This window comes from Ammospiza nelsoni, chromosome 4 (genome assembly GCF_027579445.1).
Source record: "Ammospiza nelsoni isolate bAmmNel1 chromosome 4, bAmmNel1.pri, whole genome shotgun sequence".
In the NCBI taxonomy this organism is placed as follows: domain Eukaryota; kingdom Metazoa; phylum Chordata; class Aves; order Passeriformes; family Passerellidae; genus Ammospiza; species Ammospiza nelsoni.
In genome coordinates, this window is record NC_080636.1 from 28505789 (window position 1) to 28521888 (window position 16100).

General features: G+C 41.7%; 1 protein-coding gene across 5 annotated transcripts in view; it reads right to left on the reverse strand.

Moving 5' to 3' along the window:
• Positions 1–2444: 2444 nt before the first annotated feature.
• The window catches only part of DLC1 (DLC1 Rho GTPase activating protein), a 214811-nt gene continuing 201155 nt past the window's right edge, over positions 2445–16100 (reverse strand). For all 5 annotated transcript variants that reach the window (XM_059469726.1, XM_059469727.1, XM_059469728.1 and 2 more), the window contains 10 exons: positions 13496–14922; positions 12248–12424; positions 10180–10339; positions 9740–9938; positions 7623–7836; positions 7107–7221; positions 5981–6202; positions 5328–5545; positions 4950–5123; positions 2445–4427 (listed from right to left, as the gene is read on the reverse strand). In XM_059469726.1, the coding sequence (XP_059325709.1) occupies positions 4307–4427; positions 4950–5123; positions 5328–5545; positions 5981–6202; positions 7107–7221; positions 7623–7836; positions 9740–9938; positions 10180–10339; positions 12248–12424; positions 13496–14922 (3027 nt within the window). In that variant the 3' untranslated portion in view covers positions 2445–4306. The remainder of the gene's footprint in view (positions 4428–4949; positions 5124–5327; positions 5546–5980; positions 6203–7106; positions 7222–7622; positions 7837–9739; positions 9939–10179; positions 10340–12247; positions 12425–13495; positions 14923–16100) is intronic.

Consider the following 16100-nt stretch of genomic DNA (forward strand, 5'->3'; position numbering starts at 1 on the left):
TGAACTCTTCTTCTGGGTTTTTATGACCTTCTAGTGCTAATAGACATTTACTACATCCCTCTTGTCTAGTGGCCAGACTGCATCTTGAATCTCTCTTTATAAATGTGCCCCTTCAGTGCCATAATCTCTTTTGATGGAATTTTTTTCTTCTTTGAATTCTTTCCTATACTTCACTCCATTTTACTGTCTCTGGATTCAGCTTGCAAATTCATTTCTTGCAAGTAACCTGGACACCCCAGAATATACAGGAAAATACAGTAGGATGGTGCAGAGGAGAGGAGAAATTTAGCAAGTCTCAAGAGCTTAGGAAAGGTAATGGGTACAAGCATTGCATATTAGCATCAGATCTTCACCCTAATCTCTGGTGCCATAAAGTAATTGGTTTAGAATTTGATATCTTTCCTTGCAAGAAATATAAAATAATCTGGGTTGACAGATGAGAAATATATAAAAGTAACTTTTCAGAGATGCAGTGAAGGGTAGTATTGAGAAGTTACGGTATAACAGAGATGAAGGAATTGGTATTTCTTAGTGCATTGTTAAAATAGTATCATGTTTTCATTCCTTATGATTGTAGGGCACTGTCTCCAGCACTTAGCAAATTTGTGTATAACAGTTGATTTTCATATACCTTAAGGGAAAATATCCACTTTTTATAATGTAGCTCAAGCCATGGATACAGTTTTCGTACTAATTTTCTCCTGGCACAGCCTACTGTGGATACCAGGTCCTGCTCTTTTCAAGGTCTTGTACCAGACTGCAGAGGTACTGCTTTGCATCATTTCAGTCTCTGTTTCCCAGACTGTCCATGTGTGTTAGTGACACCTCTGGCCTTTAAGGTGAAGGCTACTGATTATTTACAGCACCATAAATATCTAATTGTGGAGTGCATTACTTGAGGAATGACAGTGAGATATGACTTTTTCTGTTTGAATTTGTCAGAAAGAGGTACTGAAAGTCAGCATGACTGAAGCCCAGGATAGACTGGGCCTGTGTTACACCAGGGATGTGATGTACACAGTTATTCATAGCAGCACCTGGACAGAATGGAACAGGGGTCCAGCTGGCCCTTCCTCTGTGGCAACTCCTGCTTAAAGCAGGAGAACATCCCAAGAGGAGCCAGGGCAGCCCTGAGTGACAGCTGACAAAAAAAACACAGACATGGAAGATTGAATTCTGTTGTTCTGCAGCAACATGGACATCTGCAAATGAAGGTGCCAAGAACACATTCAGGAGGCTGAGACCACTTAGAAGATTCAAAATTAACTCATATCGTAGAAATATTTAGGAAAATGATAATTTGGAAGTAAACTAAATGCATTTTAAACTAATGCATTTTAAACTAATGCATTTTACACAAATGCAGTGTAGTGTAAAACCTTAACTTGCTAGAGGAGTGTCATGAATTAGTGTGCTTAAAGATCCAAAAAAACCCATCATTACAGAAAAAAAAATAGCTCTAACTCTGCTTGTTCCAAGGGCCCAAAACTGTGAACAAATCTGTTTGGTATTTATTTTAAATGTTCAGTTATTTAAGTTTTGACTTGGGGAAAACATGGTTCTGTAACAGCCAAACTAATGACAGTCCTTTATCGGAAAGGTTCTCTAAAACTCTTTGGTGTGTGAGAACTAATACCATGGCACCAAGAGGTTTGCTTTTGGCAGACTCTGAAGCAGCATTCCTCAGTGCTCCCAGGGGAATGAAGTGGGAAGTGACAGTGATCATGACTTTGGGATGCTTAAGCAGAGAAAGAATAGGATGACGTTTGTAACTGAAAGGCAGCAGGCCTTCTCACAGCTGCTCTATCAGGCAAGCCTCACAAATCAAAACCCTCCTTCAGATGCCCACATTATATTTCTCTTGGCTAAGACATTAAAAACTTTTAAAAGTTGCTTGAATTAACAGCTGTCTTTGGCTGGGTTTTTCACCTTAGTCAGTTGTTTGTGTATCTTCCTGGCCTCCTCTCTGGCTTCATTTTATTGCTGTGCGTGCTTTAACTTTCTCCAATTACTTTTACACTTGCATTTTTTGAAGCAAACCTATGACTCCACAACTCATCATGCCCTCATCCTCTCTTTAGAGAATAGGAAAGCAATGAATTATTTTCCAGCATTGCATACTACTGCAATTCAAGCACACCTTTCTACAAGACCACAGCAAACCAGAGGTTTCTTCTCACTATTAAAAAAGTATGAAGCAATTGACTAGGGAATGTTTCTGTCCAGCTATCTGTCTGTCATTGTGATGTCCTCTCCTCCAGAAACTTCGAAGAAAGAGAGAAAACTTTGGTACCTGCTTTTAACAATACTGTAAATATCAGCCTGGGAGAGGGCAGGGGTGGCTCAGCTGTTGGCTGTAGTAGGTAAAGAACCAGAATTAAGAAAAACACCTCCTCCTCTTGGTATGAGAGTGGAAAGAACAATGCAAAATAAAATAAAACTCATTATGAATATCCAATTTTAAACATTTAATAGTGCACTTATTGAGTATATTCTGTACAGACATCAATAGCAAGTTAAACATTTTCCTTTCTCTCGTGTAGATCTTACTCATGTAAAGCACATTTACAATAGAAAACATACTTGAGGTACAAAAACCCAAAAAGAATATCTGAGGTATAAATACAGGTATATTTTAAATAATCTTTATCATGCTTAATCTATGTTTGACAGTACACTGTGGGCAAGTATACATGTTTACAATAAAATGGTATGTACAACATACAATTTTACAAATTCAAAAGTGTTTGATGTAGAATAATATACAAGGTTTTCCTACTCATGAGGAACATCGTTACAGGAAGTACTACATTATTTGCCATTTATAAAAAAAAATCTTCTTCAAAAAAGCTTAAAATAATACTGACAATGGTAAAAAAGTCTCAGTCAAGATTCCATCTTGCAACTCATTCATACCCTAGCCACAAAATATATTTATCACTTAATACTGCACCTTGAAAGCAAATCTTTACCTTTACAGTAAAACCTACAGAAAGACATCTTTCCAGAGGACCTCAGGACTTCCTACAGCTCATGTAAGTTGATTCTCAAGAAGGGGAGAACATCCCAAAGGATTTAAAACACAACAAAACTGAAGACAAAACTGCACCCTCCTTTCTGCCTCCAAATATAACCCTCCAAACTGCTCACATGCAAGTTCTGTTCATGTTAACATGCAGCTTTTAGGAAAACAGGCAAAGGGGGGGCGAGTAAGAGAAAGAGTTTGTGTGACTCTCTCTAGCCAAGTCACCCCAGCTGCTACTGCAGGAGTCCTGCCACCTCCTGGCACCACAACTCCAGTGTTGACTTTTTTCCTCTTGAGCCATTAGAATACAATAAAATATATAAAAGCTCATTAAAACACCTATAGATAACGCAGGTAGAAGTAAAAGTAATGGACATTTTTGTTTTTTAACAACTGATGTTATTGGCTCTCCTCACCATTGCAGACATTTCATTTCTAAGCTGCTACGTTGCTCAAAAGTGTATTTACGTAAATTTGCTATAGAATTGCTCATCACTCCTAAAAGATCGTCTGGATAAGGAGTGGACAGTAGCTGAAGCAAGCCTATTGTAACATCTGCTTAGGGTTTTCAACAAGTTCAGAGCTGAGCAAAAGGCAGAACTAGCACATTCGAAGGATGGCTACTCCTGGTCCACAGGGGAGTCCCATTCTAGGTTGAACTGTATCCAGCATACTAAAATCCATTCTGGTTGCCTATCAGTGTACCAGACACATTTCAAATTCAACTTCTTCTATCCTTTCAACCATCAACACACTCATTCACACTTTAATCTCTGTGCAAACCTTTCTCTGCTTATCTCAGTGAGAACACATTGAAGAGTACCAACTATTCCAGTGGATACACCAGTCCCTCAATGCACTACAAATAAAATGACATGAGTATGTACATAAAGCTAAGTATTTCACATGGGAATGATGAGCCTTCACCATATTTCATAATATATTTTGCATTTAAAGAAATTTGCTTCTCAGAAGCAACTCAAACCATCTAATAGGAATTATATACTTTTTTTTTTTTAGATTTTTATTTTTTGCACAGTTCTCCTATGTATTCCAGTCGAGGCCTACACTATAGACCTTACACAGACAGGAAGCAGCTTTAAAGTGTATGGTATGGCCACAGTCCTATAGTAATGCTCACAGTCAAGCTCTCACGCTGCCATCCCTCCACGACACGGCTTGCAGGTGGAACACAGGTCTGGTGTGCGGCGTGCAAGTCTCAGTTTTGGGTAATGTCTATGTTGCTGAGGTGGGGGGCGCATGGCTGTTCCTCTTCAGTAGTCACCTGGATTTTACTTCCTTGCTCTCAGGACTCTGCTGACTGAAAGAGTCTCGTATCTTAACAACTTCTGATGCACACAAGTGTCCGAAAGACTTGGTGTACCAGTCTGGCATGTGGCCCCTGTTGGGTGGAGGAAAAACGAATGATGAGGAAGGTACCAGTGACTTTGTACGCATTTTCTTAGTCACAATCAAATCTGTATCTACCTGGTTAAATGCCTGACTAGGAAATCTCCTTAGTGCACAGCGCAACCCTGGTAGTATATAGATTTGCTCACAAACAAGTTTGCCACAGTAAGGAAAAGCTATGGAAAGTTTTGTGACAACCTGGTTCTCTTTACTAGCTTAGTATTAAAATTAACATGTCCTTGCATCCAATATGACTGTTAGAGGAAAGGGTGGGGTTGCCTACCAATACTGGTAGTGGAACACATACTGGAGGCTTCTAACGCAACAAACTACTGCTGCCAGCTGGGCACTGAAGTCAGCTTTCTGACACGTCAGAGACCTGTGTGCTTGCCTTTGGGAAGTGTGCACTACTGGCCAAGCTAATGTCTGTTGAACTGCCCAAGTTTTCCACTGACCACACTGGAACTATGCAAGAGAATTTACCACCTCCAAAGGACAAAATGGAATTTCCTACCTTAAATCAATTCTGCACATGTAGGTAAGTTTGGATTTTCCTGACCCGCAGGGCTCAATCAGATACCTCGACAGGAGCACATTGACTCTAACACCTGCCACAGGAGCCCGGTCGTGGTCCACTGAGGTTGCTAGAAGCACACAGGATCCTTTGGGGAAGTTTGTCCTCCATGTCCTAAGAAAAAAAAAGAAAGCCAAAAATCTTTTATTATATAATATATAATCTATTTATTTTATTATACTGTTATACAGACAGTAACTCAAGCATCTAATAAGAATTCAAATTAGGCACAAATAGATGTTCACCAATATAGCTGATATGATAAAGAAATAAGCAAGGCTGCCATGTGTGTAGGATATAAACATAGGAATGTCTCACCTTAAGACTACGAAGTCCCTGGCTGGCTGAGGTGCCATGCTGTTCTGGACATACTGGTATATATCAGTCTGGCTATCCAAAGGCTCGATTACTTTGGACTCTATAAGATCTTCATCCCAAAGATGCTGCTCTTTGAGTAAACGATTTAAAACATCCTCTGGTGTAGCTGAGATTTCAATGGTAGTTTTCCATAATCGGAGTGGGGGACCTTCACACACCTGGGGAAAAGTAGCAGAGTCCTTAATTTTACTCTTCCTTACACTTTATTTTTCAAGTTTATTTTTAAGAATCTTATTGAAACACTTCTCCATCTGGTAGTTCTGAGCTGTACAAGATCAGAGATGAGAATTTTCTTTCTTACTGTCTGCATAGTGACTCAGCTTGTTAAGGCTTTGCATGTGTGAGTGAAGGTGTGTAAATTCAATAGTGAACATTCCTGGGGTGGATAAACAGAAGAACACAAATCAGTGTATGTTGGCAAACTACTGCTGAAAGACATGGTGCTTCTATATGGTGTGCAACTGCATTACAAGATCCAGACCTTTTTCCTAGTATCTGTCTACAAAGTAAAGGTGTGTACTGAACCTTCTGTAATATCCTGTGTCACAAGTGAGCTAAAACCAGAGCTGTGGTGTGAGTGGCAGGGTGCATACCTTCTTGTACGCCAGCTCTGCTTGCTCTGATGTGGAGCAGCTGACCCAGCCTTTAAACTTCTCCTTCATCTCCTTGAGCAAGTCATCCACGCAGTCCTGGAGGTAGCAGTGGTAGTCAGAGGGCTCCGTGTTGCTGCTGCTGCCCCGGAGCTCCTCCAGGGTGAGGGGACGCAGGTCCTGCTCCGTGTACGAGTTCCGACCCCTGCTCATTTCCTCCGGTATCTGAGGGGTGACAAGGGTGAAATCATCCTCTTGCAGCTCTCTCCCCAGATCACTGTGTTAGTCTAGCAGCTCAATAGCCACAGGGATGTGTGTATGTTAGTTTTGTAAGTGATGGGATGTGTTTGTGTCAGGTTAAGCACTCAATATGATGAAATGCCAAAATTAAGTTTGTGACTTTGATGTAACTCAAATTAGTCTCTCTTTTATGGGGTGTCTTATTTTATTCTGTGGAGTATCCCCTTTACTGCACAACTAGATTAATTCCCAAGCACAGTTTAATCTGCAAACTGAAGGAAGAAGGGAACACTGACAGCTGCAAGAAAAGAGACAGGCACGTCTTCAGCTGAGGGCTCTGAAAAGATTTGATGACAGTGAGGAAAACCAGGACTCCACTTGTCTGGTTCTCCATCACAGGCCCTAGAGAGAGCGTGCTTTAGTTTCTACAGATCCTTCAACCTATGGTTTGACAGTGTTACATTCCAGGATGCTTTTGTGGCCTGTCTTGCTAACTCTCGGGAATTTAAGTACAAAATGAGCACTGAAATTCCTGGAAATAGCTTCTTGCTTTGTAATTAGAGCTGAGGTCCACAGACCCTCATGGCTGCACAGTAAAAATTTGAAAATGTATTCCAAATGCAGCTTGGATGCAGCAAAAATGTGCCAAACCCCACAACTGCCTCCTGACTCGAGAGCACCAGTGCCAACAGAACAACTCTCTTCCCTTCTGGCACCACTTGTAATTCATGTATGCACAGAGATCAGGAAGCAAAGGTTTTTAAAAAGCTATTTATCATGTGTTAAACATCGTTAAAATAAAGAGACATTCCTAGCTTTTCATTATACAGCAGTTCTAAGACATCTTAATCAATATTCTAGCCATCAATTTTGTAAACAGGTGTTTTACCTGAAAGAGTTTCTTGCATTCAGCAATCATATGAGCTAGCCCTTGGGTTGCAGCCAGATTTTCATTTAGGTCCTTTTGATCGGGTTTGCCCAGGCTTGGTTTCCTTTGCATCACCCTTCACAGGGGAAAAGAGCACACACATACACAAATCCAGTTATTTGTTGCAGAGCAAGAGATGTGTTTGGGAAGAAAACAGTATGATTCCCACATCTGCTGGTGATTTAGAGCAGTGCTGCCTGGTACCAAACATTGGCATGGCATTGCCAACTTCTCTTGCTACTCTTTCTAAGCCTTTTCTTTGGAAACCCCTCCCCCACCCACATTTTTTCCCTTCTTATGAGCTTGTTTATAATTTAACGAATCTCCAACAAAAGGTAAGCTCCCATAACTGTTCTACAGCCGGTGCCCTCTGCGGTGCTCACAGCTGGCATGATCAATCCCAGACTGTGCCTGTTGCACATCGCTGCCAGCTGCGCTGCGAGACCAGCAGCAGTCTGACTGCTCCCAAAAACGTACCTTGGGGAAGAATTCTCTCTTTTGAGAGTGTTCAAGTGGAAGAGGGAAGGTGCTAAGCAGACAGCCAGGTTTGTTGGTGTCATCTGGTTTTCCTTCACTGCAGCCGTGACATCACTCAGGAAATAGAGAAGAATCTGGAGGACCTCCCTGTTCTCGTCAGGTAAAAGCATAATGGCAGCCTTGATAGCCTGGAGACGCTGATCCTTTGGCACATCTGCATAATATTAGCAATTCTCTCATCAGCCCATTGATTTTCCACACACACAGCATGAATACATCCCAAAGCAAACTCCAGCTTCAAATATTTGACTCGAGTTTGAAGTGATTTCCTTCAGGATGCATACCATTTGTAGGAAACATGAAGGAATGTTTTTTAACCCACTGGTTTAACTACCCTCAGCTATTTCCTGCCTCACAAGAAATGCAAGCAAGAAGCTGTGCCTAGGCCAGAGTTAATTTTAGATTTAGCTTCAGCAGCTACATGCTCCCGCAGATGCACTAAAAGGACAGAAGCCTGGATTCAGGCAGGGAACGAGCAAGCATAGTCCAGCCAATTTAGTTCTTTTGCTTGCAAAGAAATTTAAAACATGAATGCATTTTAGAATAGGTAAATTAAATAAATTAGCTAGCAAACCTTTTCAACAGTGATGTCATAAAACATCCAGAAAGTGCTTTACTGAACAGAGAGGGTTACTTTATTGAGCAGATCATTCAAAGTCATGCGGTGGAAAAAGCAAGTCCACGCTGTGAAGCCCCATACCATTAAACAGCTCCTTGGTTACCAACAACAAACAGCCATTGGAAAGATTTGATGTCGCTTTATATAAAGCTTTCTCCTCCAAACTTGAAAGGGAAAATGAAATAACCCAGACCAGATCTGCTTCTTATAAAGGGATTTCCAATAAGCCACCTCTGAAGACAACATCAGAGTCTGAGTCCTGGAGCATTTATATCATCATTAGCAGCCTACCACCCTCACTGCACCTCTCATAATACACATGGTGCCTACCCAGATACTTAATTGGTATTTGCTTTGGGCTTCAGCAACTTGTTAAGGCTAGCAGTGAGTTTAGAAAGCAGTTTTAAGCAAAAATCCACTGTTTTCCATGCTGTCCTCTCAATCAGCTCAAAGTGCATTTAAGCCACGTGCATTCCAGTGTGCAGCCGGGTGCACAGCACCAAAGCAAAGGGAAAATTTTCCCTTTGCAGGGAAGCAAAATTTAAAGCTGTTTTAAGGCTCATTGCTTTACACAGAGATAATACTTCCCGACCACCTCTGGGAATTCCTCAGACCTACCACCTGCAAAAGGAAAGGAATAGAAACTCTGCAATGCTCTGTCAAACTTTTTTTGGCTCTAAACCCACAGAGCTGCTGTTTAATATGCATGGAAGAGGAGAGTCTGATTAATTTTCTCCATAAACATGTTTGGGAATCCAAACACACACACAAAAATGCTTGCACTGAAAAAATGGTCTGTATGATATTTTAAAACATCATCTCCACCTACGGAGCTCTGACAGAAATTCCTGTAACCTTTTGGTATTTATTTCTTTTCACAAGCATTGATAAACTCCATTTGTTATGTGATTTACTCTGAAAACTTTATGATACTTATCTGCAAAGTAGCTACAAGTCAATAACAGAAAAGCTTACCACTTAGAGGTTGTTTTTAAACAGCTGAGGGGAAGGATAGCAGAAAATTAACTATAAGAAAGTAAAAATTTTTAGTAGCTTTGCCTCAAAAGCCCCAAACTCTGCTCATATAGTGTTTGTTCTGCACATTTACTCAGCCACATTAGATGTGGCTTATTTTCAAACCATAATATCAAGCATGCTCAAAGAAGAGAAGAAAATTTAGAGCAGGTGATGAAGGATTTATATTTGTTCCTGAGCTAGAGAGAAAGGTGAAATTAAAAGAACTTATAGTATAAATTTTTATAAAACTACAATACAAAAAATCCATTTCGTAGAGGCAGCCTGAACTGTAACAGTTCCTGGAGAAGGGCAAAGACGGACATAAGAAACACACGTAGTGCCCAGGATAGCAGAGTTACAAAGTTCCACCCTTGCTACACAAATGACCACTTGTGGTCTGCTGCAGAATCTCATTACTTACACTGGTATATCTGTAAGAAGGTCTCGGAGAGTTTGTTGGTCATGAGAGGCTCAGGGAGATCACGGAAGAATTGCTTTAACATGTCTGCGACATCATAGGCAGACTGGCCTTCGTAGTTGACACTGTCTGCGGAACTCTCATTCATCTGACGCAAAGCCTGAATTCTTGACTTCACTCCAGATTTCCTAAACAGTCCAACCTAAACACACATACAAAAGGAAATACATTTATAAGGAATCTAGAAAAGCTGGAATGTAAGCATGCTCTTTAGCTTCTTACACATGGGCTCTAATTTTGTGGAAATCTTTCCATGCATTAATTATCTATTTTGTCCTGTTTTGAGTCCACTTTTTTCAGTCTGACGCATGAACAATAAAAATGAAGGGAAAGCTGGGCTTTGGGTGGGGCATGCACGTGGAACAAGAGAATAACAAACCCACCTGATCCAGGCAGTGGTTGCGGAGGTACCGCATGGCTTGCTGGATGCTCTGGGGCAGAGGCTGCCCCGTGCGCTGCACGTTCACTTGCAAGGGTACTCCAAACACATTTCGGTCTTTATAATCTGGCACCTTTATTCTCTTCATAAACTTTGGTACTGCCCTATTTAAGCAAAGGGAATGACACGTTAAATTAAACCTCTGTTGATTATTTATCTTCTGTATTTTCCAGTAGTTTGGAAGGGAAGCGAAAACAAGTGAAACACTTTTAGTAACAGTATAAATTAGTAAATCCACTCAGGGCTGGAAAGGGTGAGGGGAAAGAAAACAAGAGTTTCTCTAAGAGAAAGGCTTGACATTTGGGGCAGAATGCTGCCTCTAAATATTAATGTGGTGCTACTCCATCAATATCAGGAAGACGAAAGCTACAGGGTAAAACTGCAGGGGCCAGATTGAATTGCAAAAGAGTCAAAATAAATCTTGCGGTCAATGACCCCTTATAACACTGCTTCTTTAGGTTTCAAGAAAGATGGGCATTTGAACAATGAGCTTTTGTATGTCAACTACTTGTTCTGCAAAGTCCTCAAACTGGGTCCACCACCCACCAGTGTGCAGAACAGCAGGAAACTGATGTAATACATTTGAGTTTGTCAGCTAAAAACTTCAGCTCTATAAACAACCCCTTTGAGGGACCCCCCTCCTTGTCAGCCAGTGACTTTTGTTACCCCCACCTCCCACTCCAGTTTCATTGAGAGGCCTTTCCATCTGCTTATGACTCCAAGGAAAAAGTTACTAAACACAAAGGAATGATTTACCCCAGTGTCCCCCAGAGTATTGGTTTTATAAAGGGGAAAAAAAAGGCACAAAAATGTGAAAATATTGAGGTCATTTTCCTAAACCTAAAGGGAGGAAAGCTAATGTCCACTGTAACAACCAATAGGACACAGTAGCGCTGAAAATAGGGAGACATTTAATATTTCAACCTACAGTACAGCTATAAAAACAGTGCATTGGATTTACAGCTGACTAATCTGTTACGCAGTAAAACAGCCCAATTTGTATTGCCATATAGTTAAGTTTAGGGCATTATTGATACATGTATGAATAATGTATGCTTTGTCAAAAAACATGCCAATGGAATGTGAAAAAACACATTGCGATCTCCACTGAGAATCTGAAGCATGCAGGGATAACTGGTCAATACTTATTTCTGTCTTTCAGAACAAACAACTTCTGTATTTAGAAAGACTGACATAATAACAGCCTTTGAACAGGAGGTACTTTGATGCTGAAGCTAAATACTCTCTATGACTCCTGGGGAAGGGAGGAGGCTGGCCTGTGGTAGGGACAAGAAAAATTTTATTTGCGTCCCTTGCATCCTGAAGGTTACACAGGCTGTAGATATAATAATAAAAGAGCTTTCTATTTCATTCTTCTGACAAAAAAATATTCAACTGGGTTACAAACACCTGGCCACACCAGAAATTGCTGCCTACAAAAAACTCCATGGTTCTCCTAACCTTTCTTCTTCTCTCCATCTCCTTTGCTAATTAATTTATAGTGCCTTAAAAAGGGAAAACAAAATTTTGGCTATTACCACTAGATACTAGAATTAAGAGAAATTTACGTTATTTAATTACATAATTATGTAAAGGAAATAATGCAAATATTTAAGAATAACTGAAGAAATGTGAGTCTATTAAGATTGGTTGCAATTTGTGCCACTGCTTGCTAACTGCCTCAATAAACAAGTGGTCCTTCTTTTGCTATAGATACTGAACATCTTCCTCTTCTGAAAGCTGGTCTGTATTCCATTGCTTTGGTTCTCTCCCATGTCCCCATAAACACATCTCTGAAGCCTAATACAATTACACTTATGTAGAGGGTTAGTGATTTTAGCCCCATCTTAGGAAACCATAAATCACCGTCAGCACAGGCTGGAGGAAGAAGGGCAAATATGGAAAAAGAGTGATTGGACGGACGCATTACATCTTTCCAAACGTTGCCTGGGACAGGCACAACTGTCATGCTGGCACAGTTGGGCTCTCTATACACAGCACTGTGTCCTTACCAGCTGAAACCATGCTTGTTGGAAGGTGTGTACTTCTCCAGGAGAGCCGTCAGCTTCAGGAGAGAGTACTTCTGCAGCAGGTTCATCTGTGCCACGGACTGGCAGCTGATCTGCAGCGATGCCGAGCTGAGGCTGGGCCGGTGGGAACTCTGGAAGCTGTGCCACCTTAGCTTGTGCCTGTGGAGAAGATGGGAGACAGGGAAAGGGCAGGTTACTGAAATGCCTCTGCAAGACACGTGCAGGAATTAATGCAAATGCACTGCCGAGATCCCTGCCCTTGGCGGCTGCATTCTTCTGAGATTTCACAGGCGTCAGCCAGCGGCGTCTCTGCCTCACCTGGCGTGAGGCAGCACGGGCAGGTGATTCACATGGGAATGTGCACTCTCAGCTGACCCACAGCTCAGTGCTGGCTACACAACCTTGCTCTAGCAGATATCCTCCAAGGGCTCCAACGCCCTTCTCCCAAAGTCCTTTCAGTATTGGGGCAGCGGGAATCAAAAACCTCCATTAAGAAAAGACTACATAAATTTTTAAGACATATCAAATAGGAACTCTGTGCTTCTATAAGCCCCTTTAAGTTTATACAAACAGCTGTACATGACTAAATGATTTGCATTACTTTTTAAAGGAAACTGGAAACAAAGCTAGAAAGAATTAAAATCCTTGCTCTACTCACAATACAAAATACAGTCATGGTAAAAACTCCCAGCAGAATCTGGAGGCCACTGGAACTCCCCCAGTCTCCCACTGTGCTACAGTGATCAAGAGAAAGTAATCAAGCCTCTTTTTCCCCACAGATTTAGTACCCTAGCATGCTATTAGAAACAGCCTGCTATTGAAAAATGCAATTTTTTGAAACAGTCTAAAAGTAAAGGCTTTTACTACACACTGACACAAACCAGAACATACTTACTCTTGGTTCTCCTAAAAACAGTGTTTAATCCTACTTGATGGCCCTCCCCTCCCATGCACCATTTCAGTTTGAAGAATTATTGTGCCCCAAAACTGTGCTAACATTGTTTTTTCAATGATAACTCAGGCTGAACCCACAAACATACAGCTGTGAGTTGTAGGAACCACAAAGTCTTGCCCAAACATTTCTCTTGCCCATAAGGGTTTTGGGAAACAATGAAACAGCACATGTGTGCTTGAACAGCCACAGCTTCTACTGCACCTTAAGTAAGTGTGGTGCTTGGGCTGGAGGGGACATCCCCAGGCCACCCCAAGTCCTAACGCTTGTGATCTCACCTGCTGGAACGTGTCAGCGATGCACCAACCCCAGAGTCTCTCCTGTCCTGGATCCCTGTGGGCTCTTCCGTTTCATTCAGTGAATTCCCTGTACTGTCAAGGTCACTTGGTGTTCTTCGATCATTATCTACATCAAGGTGAATCTGCTTTGGAGACGAAGGACATGGGGAGATGGAGTCGAGTGCCGAGTCAGAATCCCCTTCATCTGAGAACTTCTCTGACCACTGGTTCACTATTCTCTGCATCCCTTTGACATGGTATAGGATGTCGTCTAGTTCTGGGAATATATCTTCATTTTCGAGGTCGGCCAGGTCGCTTGTGCTGGAATACAGGATTGAACCTGGCACATTGTCATAAATACTCAGGCGGCTGCTCATTGAGCTGGAGGAGTTGCGCCTTTTTCCCATGCCCAGCTCTTTGGAGCTGTCACCACTGTTCTCCCTCTGGAGGGTGAGGTGGCCGTGTCCATGGAAACTCCCTGTCCTCCAGTTCACAGAGGTGTTGTTTTCTGTAGGGGAGAAGTTGCCATTGGAGAGCGCTTTGGGAAAAGTGCCAGGCTTATGATCCTCAGGGATAAAAAACACAGTGTCTTCTGCAAAACTGCCCCGGTTCTTGAAGTTCTGCTCCATCACATCACTGAACGTTGACTGGTTGAAGGGGTCAAAGCCTTCCAGGTACATGCCCACCCTTTTATTGTAGGCACTGAGGCTGCGTGTTCGTGTGACAGGACTGGGCGTGCTGACAGCGCTGCTCGTCTCAGACTGACTACTGCTGCTGCTGGTCTGTGTGGAATTGGAGACGCTCCTCTTTCGTACCATAGGGAAGTTGATGTGATTGCCGTTGAGGGTGGAAATCTCCACGCAGTTAAGTTGTTTCAGTTTATCTTCATCCATGCCCTCCTGCAGGATTGGCCCGCTAATAATCAGGCCAAGCTTTGAAGGAGCTTTGCTCTTGCCATGGTGAGAACTCTTGATTTTAAGACTCTCCATTCTCTTCAGCAGGCTCTTTGTTTTGGACTTGGCATTCTTCTCGTTGGCTTTTGTGTTGAAGCTGAAGCTATTCAGTTCCCTGGGCGAGGGCAGGCTGCTGAATGAGTCATCGTTGGCTACAAAATTGCTGGATGAACAGACGCTCACCACCGAGTTTGTCCTGGTGGTAGACGCCTCGCTCTGCAGGGTTGGCTGGTGGCTGCTGGTGCTGCTGATGCTCAGAATAGAAGCCACCTCCTGGCGTTCGCTGAGGTCTGTGAGCACGCTCTCCCGGCTTGCCGCGTTCGTCAGGTGAGGGGCTTCTGGGGACGGGATATCCAAGTCTGGCTTTGGAGGGAAGACATCAAACTCTTCAAGCCTCGACCACCTCTTGCTGTCCCTCTGAAAAGTCCACTTGCCACTTATTGCACAAGGTTCATCTTCATCTGAATCTTCACTCTGCAAAGAAGAACCATGAAAGTATTGTTTGCAAACTACTCAAACAGCAAAGGCGGTTGAATTTAAATACAATGTCCACTAAACTGCTTTAAGCATGACCTTGTTCTCACTGAATTTAAAGTGAAAACAGTCTTTTACTTCAGGGAGAGGAAGATTAGGCCATAAAGCCTGTCACGAGAAAAGATAACATGGTACAGGCAATATATTTTAACTGTTTTTAAATGCAAAAGATATACTGTTCATAAAAAGAAACAAACAATCTACTTTAAATTGTTCTATTTTAAAAAACCCTAGTATCCATAGACTTAATTAATTGGTCACAGCAGATAGCCCTCACATCAATGAAAATTCCTGGCATGCATAACATTTTAAACTGGAGTCAGTCAGGAGTTGGGGTCCCTCTGGACTCTCTCCAAAGCTACACTTTGTTGATAGTGGCTATATGTTTATACTCCTCTTTGCAATTACGAGATGTTTCTCATACATTCTGAATTTTAGTGGCTTAATTCCTTACCCATTTGGGAACTCTGAACAGCCTCCTCACTGTGACTAATGAGACAGCAAAAGAAGCTCCTGCACTGCTAGAGTGTGATGGCTCCAGGCTCTTACCTGGTCCACTCTTCCTCCCACAGGCTAGCAGCTAACATTTTAAGAATGTTCTGTGAATTCTCTACTTCAGTCTAGCTTCAGGCAAACTTTAACACTCGTAGATAGTGAGCAGCAAGAGCTCACTGACAGTGTAGCACGTCAGTAAATTGTAAATAACATGTTTGATGTATGAGTAATGCTTAGAGTACAATTACACATACATCAATTACGCCTACAATCTTTTCATCTAAATACTGAAAGGGAATGATCCTGACCTATTTGGTCTTCCAAATATATGGAAAGTTTCACGTTGGAGGAATAAAACCAATGAAGATATTTTAATATGACACCATGAAACCACAAAATAATCTTTGGTGTTTAGAGTAAGAAACACTAATTGCAACCCAGCTCTATGAATTTCACTTCATTTATTTAACTTGCTTTTATTTAAAAACAAACACATATGCATGCCCCAAAATGTAACTATTTGTGCGCCAGGACTACAAACATTCATTCTTTGAAAAACAAGTAAATTATTCATATTTCAAGTAGTTTATGTATGCATACTTCAGATCCTGATTATCTCCTAC